Genomic DNA, 22,819 nt, shown 5'->3' on the forward strand with positions numbered 1-22,819 from the left:
AAGGACCTACCTTAAATCATTAAGTCCTGTACATGTAATATCAATCAGGCGTGACGTTTTGTTTTTATAGTATTAAGTCCTGTACATGTAATATCAATCAGGCGTGACGTTTTGTTTTTATAGTATTAAGTCCTGTACATGTACAATGTAATATCAATCAGGCATGCGGTTTTGTTTTTAAATCATTAAGTCCTGTACATGTATGAATCAAAACTGTAATCTCATAAAAATGAATACAGCCCCTGTAGATGTACCCCTGTAATACAGCCCCTGTAGATGTACCCCTGTAATACATCCCCTGTAAATGTGCCCCTGTAATACATCCCCTGTAAATGTGCCCCTGTAATACATCCCCTGTAAATGTGCCCCTGTAATACAGCCCCTGTAGATGTGCCCCTTATTGCTTACTTTTACTGATTCCCCCTTGGGTGCCTCCTAAGTGACATTTGTCTTGTCTTGTACATGGAACACTTCTACAATCCTCCAGCTTCTTGTTGCCACAGCGACAGATCTGTTGTTTAACACACCCTCTTGATTGGCCGTTGCCAAGCGACGTGTTGGGCAGTCTCACATACACATGCCTAGGTACCGCCATTGCAGAATCAATCCCCATTGTGCAGGCTACAATAAAATAGGACTTCAGTCAATATAATAGACAAACAATATGTTTTACTGCTTCTGTACTCCATTGATCGGGGTGGTGACATTTATCTTTGTGACAGACATAAGATGGACACTGCCCGGGGTGGTGACATTTACCTTTGTGACAAACATAAGATGGGCATTGCCCAGGGTGGTGATATTTATCTTTGTGACAGACATAAGATGGGCATTGCCAGGGTGGAGATATTTATCTTTGTGACAGACACAAGATGGGCATTGCCCAAGGTGGTGACATTTACCTTTGTGACAGACAAAAGATGGACATTACCCAGGGTGGAAATATTTACCTTTGTGACAGACATGAGATGGACACTGCCCGGGGTGGTGATATTTACCTTTGTGACAGACATAAGATGGACACTGCCCAGGGTGGTGACATTTGCGGTGGTTGTTCCAGCACACCTCATCTGCTTCACAGGGATTGGGATTGCAGGGCGTGGTTAGATCCTTGATGGGATAATCACTGAAGGGACTCTGATCTATAACCAAAACACAACATACACAGACTTTACATTGATTCATAATCATACTTCAAATTGGAGATCTTTCACGATGTAGAAGTACAAGATTTAATGCCATTAAATAATACAGATGCATAGTATTTAAACTAGCTATCTGATGTCATACATTGACCTAGAATTCTCTGACCTGAGAAGTTCCTGCTACATATTGACCTGTCAATGATTTACTATGAACTGTTCAGCATACCTCTTTTAAAATTTTCAAATCACAATACAAGCCGACGTTTTGAACTACGTCCTGTCTGACATAATGATCTTTGAATTACTTGATCTACTGACCTGTGAACTGTTTGACATTTTGACCTTTGAACTACTTGACTATTGGCTTGTTAATTGTTTGACTGACCTGTGAACTGTTTGATAGAGATACAAGACCCAGCCAAGTCGTCCGGAGAGAGAAGTTTACACAGCTGGTCGACGGACTGCGTCGGGTGACTGGCACTGGTGTTTAGACATTTCTTCAACAGATACTTGCAATCTTCCCTGGGAATGACAATATAGAAAACATAATTTTGAAATTGGCATACTGTATGTTTCATCTAATTCAAAAGACTTTTGGACTTATAATTGCTACAATATCGCACATAAACCTCTCCATTCCTAATTTTAGAACCCTTTGATTGTTTTACATTTGCAATTCAAAAGTTGTAAATTCTAATTACTTGTCCACCACATTCTTACCTATAAATTCTATAACTTTATAATTCTAATTTTTACAACTGGATATTTACCCCTTTTTAATTCTTACCTGTAAATATTTACACCTTTTCTTACTCTTACCTGTTCATATTTATACCTTTCTACTTCTTCCCTGTATTTTACACCTTTTCTAATTCTTACCTACAAATTACAAAGGAGGCAGGTTTACGACCACACGGCTTGATCTGCATTGCACAGGCAATAGCCTTCCACATCTCCGGTTCACATGTGCTGATATCTGTCATAGTCAGAGAAACCAGTCAGCAAATATATAATATATATAACAATTCGTGTAAAACATAGAAATATATTACTGGATAACAAAGATATCAATTAGCATTAATCATTGATCATCATTATAGTGTAAAACACACAGATATCCATTAGTGTTTAACATTAGGATCTATTTCAAACTGTGAACAAGCACTCTGAAAGCATTGCATAAGCATTACATGTCCCCCTTAAATAAAAATTTTGGTGTAATGCGCTACCTTAACAAAATAGAGACTATAGGAACTCTTCAATTTCTCGAGATAAAATATTTGCACGATGGAAGTCAGCATTTGAATAGTTTTCATTATGGAATTTGTAATAAAGGTAACAGATTATGTTTGACTGGTACAAGTTAATTGCTATGGGACACAGGTTGCTATGAAACAAATTATGTTTGACTGGTACAAGTTGCTATGGGACACAGGTTGCTACGAGACAAATTATGTTTGACTGGTACAAGTTGCTATGGGACACAGGTTGCTACGAGACAAATTATGTTTGACTGCATGGTACAAGTTGCTATATGGGACAAAGTTGCTATGAGACATTACATTTGATTGAAACAAGTTGTCATGGGACACAAGTTGCTATGAGAGACAGGTTGCTATGTGACATATGTTTGAATAGTACAAGTTGCTATGAAACACAAGTTGCTATGAGACACAAGTTGTTAACAGAAAAGTTACCTTTGACAGGTATTTGCAGCTGAGGCGATAATGATCGCGGTCGTTTTGTATGAAGCCATTTCTGAAACTCCGTTCTTGCAGCGTTGTCGGACTGTTTGGAGCATGCTCGGAAAAGACTTGTGGGGCGATTATTGAAGTTGGTACAAAAGTCAAGACCATTACAGCCCAGTTTGCATGGTTCATAAGCTGGAAGGGTGAAAGGTTAAAATGTAAAATGTCTAACCAAATAAAAGAAACTACATGTAAATGGTAAAATGGTTCAGTTTTCATTAAAATGTTGTTTGAACAAGAAATACACATGTTTGTGTGAATTCAATGCAGCTGTTAAAGATTCATCATTCATGATTGTAGTTCCATTTCTCTTTACACATTCACACCCCACAAATAATGAAAATGAAAAACACCTTGTGATAGACGTCAACAATGTTTCGTCATCAATTTCATTAGCAGTCATGGCGATACACGTCAACATTTTGTCGTAGGCAATATTCAGTTCATTGTCGGTGATACACATCAACATTGATTTTGACTCACCATCAGTGATGCATGTCAACATCGGGGCCTCCATCCTAGACACGGGCAGTGTTAGGTCTTGACAGCTGGACTGGAATTCGGAATTCTTTCTCGTCCAATCACTGCTGTATGTCTGCAAGAGATGGCATAATCAGAATATTTACTGCCTTGTTACAGGGAGATCACCTTTAATTTTCCTGGTGTTGAGTTTACATTCTTAATCTAATCTGGTATAGAGTTTTACAATAGTTACCCTTAACTTTGGTAGCACACTGTATGTTGACAATAGTCAATTTTTAATTATGGTGCAAGCAACATCCTGCATTTCACACACACACATACAGCATTTAACACCAGCAACCACTGACTAGCAACATCCTGCAGTTCACACACACATACAGCATTTAACACCAGCAATCACTGACTAGCAACATCCTGCAGTACCCTCACACACATACAGCATTTAACACCAGCAATCACTGAATAGCAACATCCTGCAGTTCACACACACATACAGCATTTAACAGCAGCAATCACTGACTAGCAACATCCTGCAGTTCTCACACACATACAGCATCTAACACCAGCAATCACTGACTAGCAACATCCTGCAGTTCACACACACACATACAGCATTTAACACCAGTAATCACTGACTAGCATCTAAAGCTTTTCCTGGAACCACGAGTGCTTGACATTTTAAATACATAATGCATTGCAGAATTAAAAAAAAGGAAGTATAAAATAAAAATTGCCTTTTTGTCACCTATCCTGAAATGATGTCAACTTCCGTCCTCCCTTTACCGAGTTTTCACATTAGAAAGCAGTAGATATCTGATGGTTTATTATCACCGATAAATGGACTTTATTTCCAGTTCACTATGACAATATTAGAGATAAGACCTTCACAGAGTCGTTGCTATACGGTAGGGGTCTAATTAAAATATCAAATCAAACTTCTCGTCGAAAATTGCAAGCAATACAGCTGGTAAAATACAAGATGGCAGTGTGATACATCTTGTGAATGGTCTGTTTACAGAAAGACATTTTTCATCATAGATATTTAAAACATCAATCACCTGTACATGGAACAGAGCATTTACCATAGTCAGTGCTGGCTTTTGAGCAGCACTGTAGACTCACCCTTGTACCAGCGTTTGACAATGGTCAGTGCTGGATTTTGAGCAGTACTGTAGACTTACCCTTGTACACAGCGTCTGACAACGGTCATTGCTGGCTTTTGAGCAGCACTGTAGACGAGCATAGTCCATCACTATTTCCTCTACTTTCTTGTTGAGGGGCTGTGTCAGAAAACAGCTCCATGGAGGAAACTGTGAGATAAAAAGCAACATTATTCATTGTGTTAACAAAGTGCTTGATAATCGAGTAAAAAAGTCAACAGCAACAACGATTAGAATCTTTAACGACGATTTAAAGAATCCTTAATAGGTTACAGCAGAGGTCACTAAGGACTGGGGGCGGGGTTTACTAGAACAACTACCATTGGACTGGGGGCGGGGTTTGCTAGAACAACTACCATTGGACTGGGGGCGGGGTTTACTAGAACAACTACCATTGACTGGGGACGGGGTTTACTAGAACAACTACCATTGGACTGGGGGCGGGGTTTACTAGAACTACCATTGGACTGGGGGCGGGGTTTACTAGAACAACTACCATTGATTGGGGACGGGGTTTACTAGAACAACTACCATTGGACTGGGGGCGGGGTTTACTAGAACTACCATTGGACTGGGGGCGGGGTTTACTAGAACAACTACCATTGGACTGGGGGCGGGGTTTACTAGAACTACCATTGACTGGGGGCGGGGTTTACTAGAACAACTACCATTGGACTGGGGGTGGGATTTACTACAACAACTACCATTGGACTGGGGGCGGGGTTTACTAGAACAACTACCATTGGACTGGGGGCGTGGTTTACTAGAACAACTACCATTGGACTGGGGTGAAAAGTGATTATTGGACTGGGGAGAGAAGTGATTATTGGACTGGGGAGAGAAGTGATTATTGGAACAGCTGACATTGGACTGGGGAGAAAAGTGATTATTGGAACAGCTGACATTGGACTGGGGAGAGAAGTGATTATTGGAACAGCTGACATTAGACCAGGGGAGTATAGGGATCATTAGAACAACTGTCACTGGACTGGTGGAGCAGAAATTTACAATTTCTGATGAATCTTCATTGAAATTTTGTCTCTATCAAACCTCTGCTATTTCAATGTTTTCATTTCTCAATGAATGCACTGCCTTTCTACTCGAAATACTTTTCAATAATAGTGTAATGTGAGTTATCTCTCTTATATTAGAGGGGGTGTGGCACCTGAAAGCGTGCTGAAATGCTTCTGTCAAAGTCAGACACAGCCAAGATTTAAGTACATATATCAGGCATAAAAAATTCATAATATGCAATTATATATTTTGTTTCTGAGTGGAATTTTTCATTTAGGAGATTTTTCCCTGATGCTGAGATCTATTGTGTCATTGACACTCGCACCTGACAGCTGCTCGCAAAGCCCTCCCCCCAGCTGAGCACATTCAACTGTGTGCTTTCGATCATCAAATTTTCCCCTCATCTGGTGTAGAATCTAAATAAAAATCTCGCTCCCCCTTACGGAGATAAGAAAAATATACCAAGTAAAATCTCAGGGTTTTTTTTGTGGTGACTGACAATTTGTATGAGAGAAGCAGGCTCCTGATCGAGCCCTGTCTGTTTGCATCATCAGAGATGTGGTAATCAGTAAATGCGGGATATTAATGGCTTCTGGTTACATAACTGTCATCAGCTGAACACTCTCGACTGTTTATGTTCCCCGTATCAACATGAGGAGCCTAGTCTTGGCACAAGGCATTTATAACACCATTTAACACAAAGACGTTTTTATGTTCACAGAGGATACTAAGATTCCGATGTCTCAATACTGGGGAAGTTTTATACTGAGTCGACACGAAGGTCACTGTGGTTTTTCCATAACTTTACAATCTGATCTACTTGTTCTCTCTAAAAATATTTTCTATACTATTACATGTACCTGGCTTCAGTCAACAGGGTTCAGACCGTCCCTTGGTATATATAGAGGGTAAATGGACAGGGTGATCCTTGGTATATATAGAGAGTGAGTGGACAGGGTGATCCTTGGTATATATAGAGGGTGAGTGAACAGACCGTCCCTTGGTATATATAGAGAGTGAGTGGACAGGGTGATCCTTAGTATATATAGAGGGTAACGGGACAGGGTGATCCTTGGTATATATAGAGGGTGAGTGGACAGGCCGTCCCTTGGTATATATAGAGGGTGAGTGGACAGACCGTCCCTTGGTATATATAGAGGGTAAGTGGACAGACCGTCCCTTGGTATATATAGAGGGTGAGTGGACAGACCATCCCTTGGTATATATAGAGGGTGAGTTGACAGGGTGACCCTTGGTATATATAGAGGGTGAGTGGACAGGGTGATCCTTGGTATATATAGAGGGTATGTGGACAGACCGTCCCATGGTATATATAGAGGGTGAGTGGACAGACCGTCCCTTGGTACATATAGAGGGCGAGTGGACAGGGTGATCCTTAGTATATATAGAGAGTAACGGGACAGAGTGATCCTTGGTATATATAGAGGGTAAATGGACAGGGTGATCCTTGGTATATATAGAGGGTATGTGGACAGACCGTCCCTTGGTATATATAGAGGGTGAATGGACAGACCGTCCCTTGGTATATATAGAGGGTGAGTTGACAGGGTGATCCTTGGTATATATAGAGAGTAACGGGACAGAGTGATCCTTGGTATATATAGAGGGTAAATGGACAGGGTGATCCTTGGTATATATAGAGGGTATGTGGACAGGCCGTCCCTTGGTATATATAGAGGGTATGTGGACAGGCCGTCCCTTGGTATATATAGAGAGTGAGTGGACAGGGTGATCCTTGGTATATATAGAGAGTGGACAGGGTGATCCTTGGTATATATAGAGGGTGAGTTGACAGGGTGATCCTTGGTATATATAGAGGGTGAGTGGACAGGGTGATCCTTGGTATATATAGAGAGTGGACAGGGTGATCCTTGGTATATATAGAGGGTAAGTGAACAGGGTGATCCTTGGTATATATAGAGGGTGAGTGGACAGACCGTCCCTTGGTATATATAGAGGGTAAGTGGACAGGGTGATCCTTGGTATATATAGAGGGTAAGTGGACAGGGTGATCCTTGGTATATATAGAGGGTGAGTGGACAGGGTGACCCTTGGTATATATAGAGGGTAAGTGGACAGGGTAATCCTTGGTATATATAGAGGGTGAGTGGACAGGGTGACCCTTGGTATATATAGAGGGTAAGTGAACAGGGTGACCCTTGGTATATATATAGAGGGTGAGTGGACAGACCGTCCCTTGGTACATACAGAGAGTCAGTGGGTCGATTGACCTGTAAGATTTACCTGGGGTAAAATTGGTCCACATATGTTTTCAAGTTCACCGGCAATTCTGTACTGGTCAGTCATAGTGGACAGTGTCCTCACACAGGTGTCCCGGCAACGCTGGTTCTCAATCTGGTAACAACATGGCAGATCTGAAAATAGTTCACATCATCGGAAATTATGAAGTCTGAGAAAACTTCCCGTCATGTGTCATGTGGTGGAGCTAATTAAGGTTACCACGAATCCAGTGACAACATGGCCACGGTTACAATACAGACTTCTATACACAGTGCATCGATTGTGGGATGTCACGATAAACTATCAGTTTTTCAATAACTTTACACATTTTCAGAAATGTTTGAAAACAATTACATAAATGAATAGAAACAATTTGTTGCACTATAAGTATGTCTCTACATGTGTATTTATACTGCCTCACAATGACCCCGATCCTTGTATGTCTCTACATGTGTATTTATACTGCCTCGCAATGACCCCAATCCTTGTATGTCTACATGTGTATTTATACTGCCTCACAATGACCCTAATCCTTGTATGTCTCGACATGTGTATTTATACTGCCTCGCAATGACCCCAATCCTTGTTTGTCTACATGTGTATTTATACTGCCTCACAATGACCCCAATCCTTGTATATCTACATGTGTATTTATACTGCCTCACAATGACCTCAATCCTTGTATGTCGACATGTGTATTTATACTGCCTCACAATGACCCCGATCTTTGTATGTCTCTACATGTGTATTTATACTGCCTCACAATGACCCCGATCCTTGTATATATCTACATGTGTATTTATACTGCCTCGCAATGACCCCAATCCTTGTATGTCGACATGTGTATTTATACTGCCTCACAATGACCCCAATCCTTGTATGTCTACATGTGTATTTATACTGCCTCACAATGACCCTAATCCTTGTATGTCTACATGTGTATTTATACTGCCTCACTATGACCCCGATCCATGTATGTCTACATGTGTATTTATACTGCCTCACAATGACCCCGATCCTTGTATATATCTACATGTGTATTTATACTGCCTCACAATGACCTCAATCCTTGTATGTCGACATGTGTATTTATACTGCCTCACAATGACCCCAATCCTTGTTTGTCTACATGTGTATTTATACTGCCTCACAATGACCCTAATCCTTGTTTGTCTACATGTGTATTTACACTGCCTCACAATGACCCCAATCCTTGTATGTCACTACATGTGTATTTATACTGCCTCACAATGACCCCAATCCTTGTATATATCTACATGTGTATTTATACTGCCTCACAATGACCCCAATCCTTGTATGTCTCGACATGTGTATTTATACTGCCTCACAATGACCCCAATCCTTGTATGTCTACATGTGTATTTATACTGCCTCACAATGACCCCAATTTGTATGTCACTACATGTGTATTTATACTGCCTCACAATGACCCCAATCCTTGTATGTCTACATGTGTATTTATACTGCCTCACAATGACCCCAATCCTTGTATGTCTACATGTGTATTTATACTGCTTCACAATAACCCTAATCCTTGTATGTCTACATGTGTATTTACACTGCCTCACAATGACCCCAATCCTTGTATGTCTCAACATGTGTATTTACACTGCCTCACAATGACCCCAATCCTTGTATGTCTACATGTGTATTTATACTGTCTCACTATGACCCCGATCCATGTACCGCTTAAGCAGAATTTAGGATGCCATCCATTACCGAGAAGTGAGTACTTTTCTCACCCCCTTTATGTTTCTCTGACAACAACACTCAATAAAATTCCAGTCACAACAAATGAACAAATCAAACACCCGCCTTAATTGTATTTGACACTGGTCCAATCATTACAAAACACCCGCCTTAATTCTATTTGATACTGGTCCAATCTTTAGAAAACACCCTCCTTCATTAAATTTGATACTGGTCCAATCATTACAAAACGCCTACCTTAATTCTATTTGATACTGGTCCTATCTTTAGAAAATCCCCTTCTTCATTGAATTTGATATTGGTCCAATCATTACAAAAGGCCTACCTTAATTCTATTTGATACTGGTCCATTCATTACAAAACACTCGCCTTAATTCTATTTGATACTGGTACTTACTAAGTACTGCCAGTCAGAACCAACACTCGCCTTAATTCTATATTGATACTGGTACTTTCTAAGTACTGCCAGTTAAAACCAACACCCACCTTAATTCTATTTGACACTGGTACTTTCTAAGTACTGCCAGTCAAAACCAACACCCGCCTTAATTCTGTATTGATACTTACTAAGTACTGCCAGTCAAAACCAACACCAGCCTTAATTCTATTTGACACTGGTACTTTCTAAGTACTGCAAGTCAGAACCAACACCCGCCTTAATTCTATATTGGTACTTTCTAAGTACTGCCAGTCAGAACCAACATCCGCCTTAATTCTATATTGATATTGATTGATTGATTGGATTAACGTTTATATTGATATTGATTGATTGATTGGATTAACATTTAAGTTTAATGAACAAATTAGTAATTAAGCCTGGATAACTCCCCTACTGTACGAAGATAAATGGCCAGGTTTAAAAACACACTTCTCTCTGAACTCTGGACAATTTGCTCCCTGTCATTCCTAAAACATTCCAATCCTAATTACCTCCCCTTAACAGGCTCAGATACACATTTATCTCCCCTAAACATGACTTCCATTTCATCATAAAACAACAAACTTAGGATCTCTTATCACAGAACAAGTCAGAACATAAAAAAAACGCTCCTCTCAGATCCACCTAATTAACTTCTTAGATCCTGCTGAAGATTAGCCCCCAGGTGTTACTGACACATTGCCTTGGGTGATTTATCTACACTCAAAAGCACCCTAAATCCTATCTCTCTCTCCCTCACAACATGGTACTCCATGCTAGCACTAATCTTTCCCAGTCCTCTAGAAATAGCTTGTTAATGGCTTCCACGGTTTGGGAGAGGTAAATTGTTTACATGGAGCAGTGTGACTTGTATAGCGTGTCCTTCTATATCTGTCCCTGGCTACACAGATCATTGTTTTAAGATGAACAGACACTCGTTTCTCGGCCTCTAACACAACACGTGGAAACATTTCAATGGAATCTGTTTAAATCAAAAGCATACCATCTTCTTGTTTTAATAGAAGTGAAAATTATTCTGAATCAATCATTATTTGGCTAAATAGCATACAAGCCTAAATGTCACTTGCAATATCAGAACTGATCATATTTTGAAAGTATGAAATCAAACTCAAAATCATGCTCGATGTAATGTTTGATATTGTCAAACTCAGAATCATGCTCAATGTAATGTCTGATATTGTCAAACTCAGAATCATGCTCAATGTAATGTCTGATATTGTCAAACTCGGTGTCATGCTCAATGTGATGTCTGATATTGTCAAACTCAGAATCATGCTCAATGTAATGTCTGATATTGTCAAACTCGGTGTCATGCTCAATGTGATGTCTGATATTGTCAAACTCGGTGTCATGCTCAGTGTATTTTCATAGCATCTCTTACCTATAAACAATTTGTTGATAAGTGAATGTTCAAATTCTACTACTCTCTAAATACTTGTACAAGTACATAAATACGACAATTAACTCAATGGATTTGATCAAATCAATTACAATCAGTGAGTTTGATAACTTACAATCAGTGAGTTTTATAACTTACAATCAGCGAGTTTGATAACTTACAATCAGTGAGTTTGATAACTTACAATCAGTGAGTTTTATAACTTACAATCAGTGAGTTTGATTACTTACAATCAGTGAGTTTTATAACTTACAATCAGTGAGTTGATAACTTACATTCAGTGAGTTGATAACTTACAATCAGTGAGTTTTATAACTTACAATCAGTGGGTCTGATAACTTACAATCAGCGAGTTTGATAACTTACAATCAGCGAGTTTGATAACTTACAATCAGCGAGTTTGATAACTTACAATCAGTGAGTTTGAACTTACAATCAGTGGGTCTGATAACTTACAGACAGTGAGTTGATAACTTACAATCAGTGAGTTTGATGACTTACAACCTATGATATTGTTGACATAATTGTTTGGTGACTTTTTGTACGTGATTTACAATATAGAACTTTTTTGGCACTAGCATATTTTAATTGATTTTGGTAATTATTGGAATAGCAACATATTTCTAGAGTGACTTTGGTGACTTACGATCGATGAGTTTGACGACTTGGAAGTGGTTGACATGACTTGTGACACACTGCATTATTGAGCTGGTACTCTTACACTGCGGGCGTAGAACGTGGCGCTGAGATTTACGGTTATAATTGGCGAGGAATGACCCCTGGCAGGTGACATGGCAGTTGAAATCTTGATCAGCTCCACAGCATATCTCCCCCTCTGTAAAACACAGGTAAAAAAAATTAGATGGAGGGAAAAAAAACACAGGCAAAACAAAGATAAAAAAGGTAAAAGAAACCACAGATAAAATCCGGGTGGACCTCAGGTAAAAAAAAAAACAACAGCTTAAACACAGGTAAGAAAAAATAAAAGACATAGGGCTTTATTACACAATAAATCACCATCTGTATAACACTTCAGTAAATTTCATTGGACTGTCGTCACTAATGTATAATATTCTGTAAATTTCATTGAACTGCAGTCACTAATGTATAATATTCTGTAAATTTCATTGGACTGTCATCACTAATGTATAATATTCAGTAAATTTCATTGGACTGTCTTCACTAATGTATAATATTCTGTACATTCATATATAGTATATAATGAGTAAACACAAAAGTACATGGGGAAAATAAATAAAACATAGTCAAATGTTGCACTGTGCTAGGAGTCTGTCACCCATTATCTAAATAAAATCTCAGCTGTAAATTTCTGCTACTGTAGCCGTGACTTTTGAACTCTGACAATTGACCTTTACCTCTCTGTTTCTTTACACATGTATACAGGTTGGTCTCCAATCTCTCTCCGCAGGACTTATGGATTTCATTCAGGGAGTGAGCCTGGCAAAACAAAAGAAAGGATTGATATATAATACAACACAGGAGTGGATATAGAAAACTTGTGGAGGGGTGGTGTAGGGATTTCTAACACCCCACCCCCCAATAAAAGCTAGTGAAGGGGTGGTGTAGGGATTTCTAACACCCCACCCCCCAATAAAAGCTAGTGAAGGGGTGGTGTAGGGATTTCTAACACCCCACCTCCAATAAAAGTTATTATCATATTCTGTTTAATGAAATAATTCTGTTATCTAAATATGATGAATGTTAATTGAAACTAATCGATTAACAAGTAAAAACTCATGAATATAATTAACACACTATATACCTTTTCCACTGTTTATTCACAAATCAACGTGTATATACAATCAAACTATTAAATGTTTATCAAAATATATCATTATGTGGTGTTTAACAGTCACTTGTCTTTTTTTTTTTTCACTGAAATGTAGTCAATGTCGGATGACAGAAACTTATGGAAGTTTTTATCCCCCCCCCCTAACTATTTGAATTTAGATTTTTATCCAACATGGATCTTTTGATTTCGCCCCTAATTATATATGTACTGTACACAATCTTAATTCCTGAATTGATATATACTACACTGGGATACACAGGAGCTCTACAGATAACACACACACACACAGAAAAAATATCATAACCCGGGCCGCTGCAGATCTTTTACAGTCTTTTAAAAATCTCACTAATCAAACTTGAAAAGGGCGACAAAAAGTGTATTTTTGTGCGATACAATTCATAAGCCTGGCTTGTTTTTTGCCTGCGATTTCATCTCTTCGTTGACAGAAACAATTTATTTAATAGCTTATTTACTCCCCTCCGCGCTGGGACCTAGGAGTGGGCTAAGTGCTTTCTGTCAGACTTCATCTCTCGCCGACATACTGATTTCATCTGATGAAGTTTCTGCTACTCTTTCTGACAAACATTTTCATTTTTCTTCTCTTGTGTTTCATGAACCCCTTTCTTACTAAAACAGGCAATGGTTATCTTTTTAAAGTTACAGTTATTCCATGTTAAATATGTCTGAATATAACTCCCTATCTATTACTAAAACAGACAATGGTTATCTTTTTAAAGTTACAGTTATTCCATGTTAAATATGTCTGAATATAAATCACTGTCTATTACTAAAACAGGCAATGGTTATCTTTATAAAGTTACAGTTATTCCATGTTAAATATGTCTGAATATAACTCCCTGTCTATTACTAAAACAGACAATGGTTATCTTTTTAAAGTTAGTTATTCCATGTCTAATGTTCACACATACCCAGTATTTCAATTTCCAACAAAAAACAAAGAAACTTGATCTGAGGAGATTTTTAAAATTCAGCATGTTAATTTCTACACAATAATTTTATTAAGGAGCTGCCTTTTTCCTTTTGTTAATTAACATACTGCTAATTAAGATTCTCTGGATTATTGTTCATAATTGTCTAATTACCTACGCTATAATCACCACCCTCTCCCAGCATTACTTAATCATTTGAACTAAATAGGTTGCTTGCACTGATCATTTTTTTTAAAACAGTATCAGCTGATGTCATTTGGACAATGTTTTTTGCTATCTCCGATAATTAAGATGCATCTGCTGACTGAGATAAGATTACAGAGAGCGATAAGATTAACCTGCCAAGTTTGACCTTGTTGCACTTATCATCGCCTGTCAATATCAGGCTTGTTACTGTTGGTTACAAGTAAAACCTAGTGCAAAATTGGGGTTTTTTTTTTTTTTTGCTTTTTTGGGGAGTTGAAATAAACATGCCATGAAAAACCTCAATGATTTTCAGTGCACATCTTTAAAAAGAGTAATCACGAAGTGACCCCCCTCCCCCTGTGTACCCACAGATACAGCAATGAAATACCAAGGGGGAGGGGCATTATTTCTAATGATCCTTCACAACTGAACCACAGACTCACAACTCCATGTCCTCTACATCCCTCCCTACTTTCTACATTCCTTCTTACTCTCTAAATTCCTCTCTCTCTCTCTCTCTCCATTTGTACTACAGTACTCCCTATTTTCCAGGTCCTCAAATTATCCCATTTTTTGAGTCTATGATCATCCCCCCTTACACAGACTCTTTCATTATCTACAATCTATACTTCTCTATGATTTCTCTCCACTACAATTTTCTGAGCACTGACACTGTCATTTTCCTTCTCTGCCAACAATATTACATTTTTAAAATCTCTCCTATAAACTTCTCTCACTATTCATTTTCCTTCTCTCTGTCCATAATTAACATTTCAATCAATACAATACTCCTCATGTCTTTTGGGGAATGTGTGGTTTAAGAATTAGGAAATGGATTCGAACTGTCATTTCCTTCATTTATATCACTTCCTAATTATGGTTCCTTTACCCCCACCGCCAATCCCTTATCTTCCCCATCCCTTACCCCCATCCCTTACTGATCCACTGTCATCCCTTACCCTCACCCCCCATCCCTTATCCTTATTCAAATCCCTTATCCCTACCCTAATCCCTTACCCTCACCCCCAATCCCTTATCCCTACCCCAATCCCTTACCCTCACCCCCAATCCCTTACCCTCACTCCCAATCCCTTACCTCATCCCTTACTCCCAAACCAATCCCTTACTCCCAACCCCAAACTCCTATCCCCCACCCTAATCCTTTACTCCCACCCCCAATTTCTTACTCCCATTCCCAATTCCTGAACCCCATCCTGTACCTCCAATCCCTGACCCCAACCCATAATCCCTGACCCCACCCCCATTCCGTACTTCCAATTCCTTACCCTCACCCTTCTGTTTCTGCCCACCTTGTCCCCCTTCCACTTCTTTGATATCAGTCACAGTTCTTCACAGACTTTCCAGAATTGTGCAAGATGATTTTAAAGCTTTTAACACTAATGAGAAAAATTTCTCCAGTCTGTCTTCGTTTGACATATCCATTAGATGAGCTTAATTATACAGGGTTTTTTTTTTCTCTCCAAGTCAATTAACAAAAGAAAAATCTACGTCAATCTTGAATAAGACCACCGTGTTGGTTGAAACGTTTTTTTAGGGGGGTTGTCATTTTGTACTTCTGGGAGAATATAATTCACCTGAGTTATTCATCAAGAAAAATTCTACGTTTTTGTGTTATACCTAAACGAGTTGAAGCTTGTTGGTTAAGGCATTCTAAATCGTTAAGAGTTGAAATAACTTCTAATGATATATATAACTTCTAATGATATATATAACTTCTAGTAAACAAGATGAGTTTGAAAAACACTGATGCCTCCATACGACAGCAGAGTACTATTGGTATCTAAAGAAAGATCTTGTCAGAAGAAATATTCAAGTGAAATATATGAAAGCCCTATCACCATCCATTCAAAAGTTAGGGCTAGGTTAATGTGTTTCAAAAGTAGATGAATTCCAAGGTCAAGGTCACAAGGTAAAAAAAAATTGCAGTAGGAAAAGAAAGGTCTTCTCACAAAAAATACACAATGGCATGTAAAATATGAAAGCCCTATGATGATATCCATTCAAAGGTTTAATGGCCAAGGTCAGAGTTTTTATAAACAGACAGATTAACAGACAGATCCAAAACCATACGTCCCAGAATCTCCAAATACGATACTATAACCCAAGGCGCTACCCCGGAAAGCTACATCGACATTCAAAGAAAACAATGCAAAATATCTTACTTCGTTGTGTAACGTAAATCATAGACAAAATATGACATCATAATCAACGACGACGCAGTAGTGTGAGGCGGAAAAATCTCACATGGCTGTCTCACATGTGTAATGTCGGTCTCACACTGGTGATAATGTGAGTCTGCCGTACAGTGAATGCAGCAGTGGACAGCAGTTTATGTTGAAGTTATGGTTTCCACTTTATGGACTAACATACAGTGATAAAACACTGACCTAATCACTTGTCACATTGTCACTCACCTTTCTGCAATCCTGCTCGCACACTCGATTTTTGGCAAGGTCACAGCAAGGTCGTCCGGACCACACAGCTAACGATTGGACGACTGAAAAAATAAAATGTAATCATTGGTAGTCTCTTTAATGATTGGACGACTGAGAAAATAAAAACTAATCAATGGTATCTCTAACTGTAAGCTAGGTCTACATTGCAATATCTACATAAAAAACAGTAGTATTACACCCTGTAAACTCTCACCCCTCTATAATGAAGTACTGTAAACTCTCACCCCTCTATAATGAAGTACTGTAGAGCACAGAACATCCCCTTACAATATGCTTCAATTCATGGCCTATTGACATAAAAATCAATCAAAATTTTAATCTTGAATGACCATCAAATCCAGGCAAAAGTATTTTTAAGTACATGACACACAATCGATTTGGAACTCAAGTCTTCTACAAACATGGTCCTCAACCTCTGGCTTCTGAAAGCTCAGAGCATCCTCTCACTGCCAAAACAATAACCTTGACTTAGATTTACTTACTTTAACAGTGAGAAGGACCAACTGCACACATGCTGACTAATCCCTTTGTATTGAGGGGGATACAATACACAAACTTAACAGATATTTCAATGTGTATTTACAACTCTAATGGGGGGGGGGGGGGGGGGGGGCAGAGTTACCTTAGACAGAGTCAATACCTTGGACAGATCATTACACCAATAAGACAGCTGTCTATTCCCTCTTGGACATCATAATCATTACACATAATAAGACAGCTGTCTATTCCCTCTTGGACATCGTAATCATTACACATAATAAGACAGCTGGCTTCAATCATGCTCAGTCTATTGTTTATGACCTTGAGTTTTCCTCTTCATTCAGTAACCAATATAAAACAGCACACTTTACATGACAAATCTATCATGTTTTTCAATCCAGTGTGTACATATTACATTTATTCATAACTCAAGTTTTGATGGAAAATATGCCTCTGAGAATTGAGAGATAAATTATTTTTTTTTAAATTTAATGCAAACAATTGACTCCCTACAGATAGGTGTGTGATGTACTCTTTATCTCTGAGAGTTCAGATTGAGGTACAGCCTACAGATAGGTGTGTGATGTACTCTATATCTCTGAGAGTTCAGATTGAGGTACAGCCTACAGATAGGTGTGTGATGTACTCTATATCTCTGAGAGTTCAGATTGAGGTACAGCCTACAGATAGGTGTGTGATGTACACTTTATCTCTGTAAGTTCAGATTGAGGTACATGCAGACACATCGTAATGGAGATACAAAATTCCAGATGATGCACCCACTCAAATCTTCACGATCCACAAAATTCTTAAAAATTCAGTGCTGACTGATAGAATTGCCTCCCTCTGAACAAAAATAAAACCAGATAGAGATTGAACACACAGGTGTCAATAGGGTGCAAACCTTTGACCTCCCCTCTGTCAAAATCACACATACGGCAGCAACAGTTCCCCGCCCCATTCCTTTGTAAGTGCAGACTTCTAACAAATCTCAAACATCAAATCAACCCTGGTTTCTTCCACGAGTTTACAAGCAGCAACCGTTTGATTTTCTGTGTGCCTTTTTTACATCACTTCACTGACTGTCGATCCTGTCACGTCAATCAATGGTCGGAGCTTTTTCCCCCTGTCAATCATCAGGGGATTTTCACAGAGTGTACTCCACCAGAAATCTGATAATCAAAGTCAACGCCTCACTACACCCCTGTCCATTATTCTCCTACTGTTCAAAACCGACTGACTGATCCCTCTTAAGAACACAGCCCTGGAGAATGGCAGGGTTTTAAGTCGGGGGACGGTGTTGATCTTAGATGGACTTTTATCCAACAGTACGCGTCATTAGTTCTACAAAATACCTGTATTATAAATCCTAATGGGAACGCCATATTCACAAAAGTTAAAAACACCTCAGAAAGATTCCGAAAACTGCATTATTGACATTTAAACTTTCTTTCTTATCTGAGGCTCTATTTACACACACAAACGGTCAATGTTCCGAAATTGTTCCACAATACGGGCAGAGGATAGTGCAATATAACATTGGTCTGTGATATTGTAGGATATAGTATAATATAACATTGGTCTGTGATATTGTAGGATATAGCGCAATATAACTTTGGTCTGTGATATTGTAGGATATAGTATAATATAACATTGGTCTGTGTTATTGTAGGATATAGTATAATATAACATTGGTCTGTGATATTGTAGGATATAGTGCAATATAACATTGGTCTGTGATATTGTAGGATATAGTATAATATAACATTGGTCTGTGTTATTGTAGGATATAGTATAATATAACATTGGTCTGTGATATTGTAGGATATAGTGCAATATAACATTGCATGTCTGTGATATTGTAGGATATAGTATAACATTGGTCTGTGATATTGTAGGATATAGTGCAATATAACATTGGTCTGTGATATTGTAGGATATAGTATAATATAACATTGGTCTGTGATATTGTAGGATATAGTGCAATATAACATTGGTCTGTGTTATTGTAGGATATAGTATAATATAACATTGGTCTGTGATATTGTAGGATATAGTATAATATAACATTGGTCTGTGATATTGTAGGATATAGTACAATATAACATTGGTCTGTGATATTGTAGGATATAGTGCAATATAACATTGGTCTGTGATATTGTAGGATATAGTATAATATAACATTGGTCTGTGATATTGTAGGATATAGTGCAATATAACACTGATCTGTGATATTGTAGGATATAGTACAATATAACATTGGACCCGACCTTGTCACAGTTAGATAAAACTCTTATCTTTAAGACATCAAATTTGATTTAAAGGAATTAGGCAGTGTTTCAGTTCAACACCATGTTGTAAATCTATACTCAAAATGATGGGCTTTTCAAAATCTATTCAGTCAAAAATTGAAATATTTATTTAAAGAATGAAATACTCTTAGCATTGAACAACATATGCTTACACCTTAAGTTTATTACCTGATTTATGTAAATCAATGAAATTTTCAATTACATAATATTCAGCTAATTTTCTGATCCATGCTTTACATTTATGAGAAAATTTATGTACACAGGAAATACCTATAACTCCGATTTAGATCTATAACTCTAATTCAGGACCCGTAACTCTGATTCAGGACCTGTTATCTAATTCAGGACCCGTAACTCTAATTCAGGACCTGTAACTCTGATTCAGGACCTGTTATCTAATCCAGGATCTGTTATCTAATTCAGGACCTATAGCTCTGATTCAGGACCTGTTATCTGATTCAGGACCTGTTATTTAATTCAGGACCTGTTATTTAATTCAAGACCTGTTATCTAATTCAGGACCCATAACTCTGATCCAGGACCTGTAACTCTGCACAAGGATCTAGGACTTATAACAAAATGAAATCTATGTAAGAGAGAACTCAGTGAAACTGTTCATTATCACTGAAATGAATGTGTCAAGTGAAATTCAAACCAAACCAAACCAGTCATTTTAAATATAAAGTCAAAATACAAACTGCCCTAAATACTAGAAGCCTTATGTTAGACAAAGCAAATAATCCTAAATGAAAAAGTAAACAAAAGAAAGAACAAAATCAAATAAAAACACAAATATAAAACCAGCATCTCTAAGCCCATGACCAAACATTGATATGTCTGCTTAAAGTCTGAGATCAAAAGGGGGAGGGTGTCTATCAATTCAAAGTAATTATATGTATACCCCCACAAAGGCAATAAAAAGGAGAGAATCTAAAAGTGGTTGCTTATGGTACAATCTCACAGATGGGCAACAATGGGGAGGATCGAATAGTTGTTGAGTATTAGTGACAATTCGAGACGATAGAAAAAAGAAAACTAAGCATGCAGAAAGTTGTCCACAATTTTCTTAATAGGTTTAAATAAGAAGCTCCCTTCCATGGGGAGAATTGCAAGTGTAATCTTTTCAAACTTTCAGAGACTGTGATGAAGGTAGTTCCACCCTCAAGAGACTTATCAAAATTATTATTAAAAGGAGAAAAGTTGTATATTTCCACTTGATATATAGGTTAATTTAATCAATAACCAAAGAAAATATATATGTTGCCAGATTTTTAAAGATGTCAGACATACAAAATCAAAAGTTTATATGAACATCAGAAAATGGCACATTTTCGTTAAATAGCATCCCTGATGAAACTACATAAAAACTGGTTGATATGAAAAAAATTTAATTCCAACAGTTGCAAAAAACAGCTGCTTTGTAAATATATATGAATTAATTGTGGATATCAAGGAAATAACTGTATAATAAACATTCAATAGAGAAATATCAGCATAGGAGTTATTGCCCTTGACAACATTTTTTAAATAAAGATAATTGATCATTTATATATATATATATATATATATATATATATATATATATAAACCTTTTTCAGTATCAAATTGCATGTTTACCAGATTTTTTATAAAAATCAAGTGAATATAAGATTCCTCCTCGAGATATATATTTCTATCATACACAAAGTTTAATGAAATAAAGATTTCGTAAAATCCTATGATGCACACGGGGGTGGAAATACTTTAATCTGAAAAGTAGAAACACTTAAGAGATTCATCAAAAAATAAATTTGTATTCATATATGTTAATTACTGCTGCAAATATGCTAATATCAAAGATATTCTTAAAAAGTTTATATTTTCTAGAAATTGCTGCCAAAATATATCCCCCTTTATCTTCTCAGGTAAAAAAAAAAAAAACATATGTGAAGAAAATTTAACCTTAAATTGCTGTTGTAATTTATCAGTGTTTTGTTTTATTATTAAATTTTGTTGGAGTCTTTTTCTAGTTATTGTAAAAAATCATGTAAAAAATTAAATATTTCAAAAATCTAAGTTATAGATGAATAATCAATGATACATTTCAAAATATTGAATCCAAGGGCAATAACTCTGTTTCTATTGATTTTTTTATCAAGTCAATTATGCAATGATTTCCTTTATCTTTTACAGACATTTTGTATATTTTTGTGAAGAAACAGGTCCATGAAATTGTTATGAATGCTACTACATCGTCATAACCAGTTTGTATGGAATTTTGATAACACTGTTTAAGGAAAATTGCAATTTTTTGACGGTGATATATATATGATTCTGTTAATGTACGTCTCACATTTTAAAAAGTGTGATGACCTATGAATTTTATTTGATAATTTGTTAGTTTTAACTCTAATGAATATATAGAAATAAATACACATTTTAAATTGTATCAGATAAAACTGGAAGTATGGAGTTACCTTAACCCTAAAAAATAATCAAATTTGATATTTATTCATATATCGGCTGGCTTCTTAACAATATTAACTGCATTTTGTATGACATAATTAACACTACAAACAGTAGAGACTCCCTATAATGCATTTCAATATTAAAACTATTGTCAGCTTCTGAGGTATTTCAGATCTCCTAGGCAAAACTTTCAGTATAAAAATTTTAATTTTATGATATATAACAAAATGTAAATACAACAAGAAGTCATTTCATTTAGCAATATACAACTAGTCCCTCGGGACCACTTTAAATTCATTTCATTTAGCATAATACTCATGCATTCACCTTTGCTATATCTGGTATAACGTAATCCATTTAAAAATTGCAATGCCTTCAAAAATTACAAAGTACATAAGTTTTCAAAAAGATGTTCGTAAAATAATATATGCTTCAGAGACTCTCAATCCAACCTACAGAACAAAATTTCTATATATGTTATTAGCCTATTATAGTGTCATTTCAGTATTCCACTAATTGTGTGTCAAAGTTTTACAGCCCACTAACATTCTCAGTCAGACACCTACTGCAGTACTGCTAACATGGACCATTTCATACTCCTTCAACAGAAGAGTCACTCAACATGATCAGGGTCACCTCTATGTTTGATGCAGTGTAATGATTGCCAAATATTACAGTCCACTTCATTGAACATGACTGACAGTCACACACTGAGTTCTCTGTTTCCAGTTTTCAGCCTGGATTAAGAATTACATAAGTCACTAATCTTTCC

At 37.2% G+C, this 22,819-nt stretch overlaps 1 protein-coding gene across 1 annotated transcript in view; it reads right to left on the reverse strand.

Moving 5' to 3' along the window:
* Positions 1-22,819, reverse strand: part of LOC125666163 (reversion-inducing cysteine-rich protein with Kazal motifs-like) — a 62,979-nt gene that overhangs the window by 14,587 nt on the left and 25,573 nt on the right. Inside the window, exons 5-15 of the mRNA XM_048899299.2 lie at positions 16,766-16,848; positions 12,758-12,839; positions 12,028-12,216; positions 7,816-7,946; positions 4,558-4,686; positions 3,377-3,488; positions 2,843-3,028; positions 2,025-2,121; positions 1,531-1,667; positions 999-1,142; positions 409-621 (exon numbers count right to left, since the gene is read on the reverse strand). Of these exons, the coding sequence (XP_048755256.2) occupies positions 409-621; positions 999-1,142; positions 1,531-1,667; positions 2,025-2,121; positions 2,843-3,028; positions 3,377-3,488; positions 4,558-4,686; positions 7,816-7,946; positions 12,028-12,216; positions 12,758-12,839; positions 16,766-16,848 (1,503 nt within the window). The remainder of the gene's footprint in view (positions 1-408; positions 622-998; positions 1,143-1,530; positions 1,668-2,024; positions 2,122-2,842; positions 3,029-3,376; positions 3,489-4,557; positions 4,687-7,815; positions 7,947-12,027; positions 12,217-12,757; positions 12,840-16,765; positions 16,849-22,819) is intronic.

This window comes from Ostrea edulis, chromosome 10 (genome assembly GCF_947568905.1).
Source record: "Ostrea edulis chromosome 10, xbOstEdul1.1, whole genome shotgun sequence".
Lineage (NCBI taxonomy): Eukaryota > Metazoa > Mollusca > Bivalvia > Ostreida > Ostreidae > Ostrea > Ostrea edulis.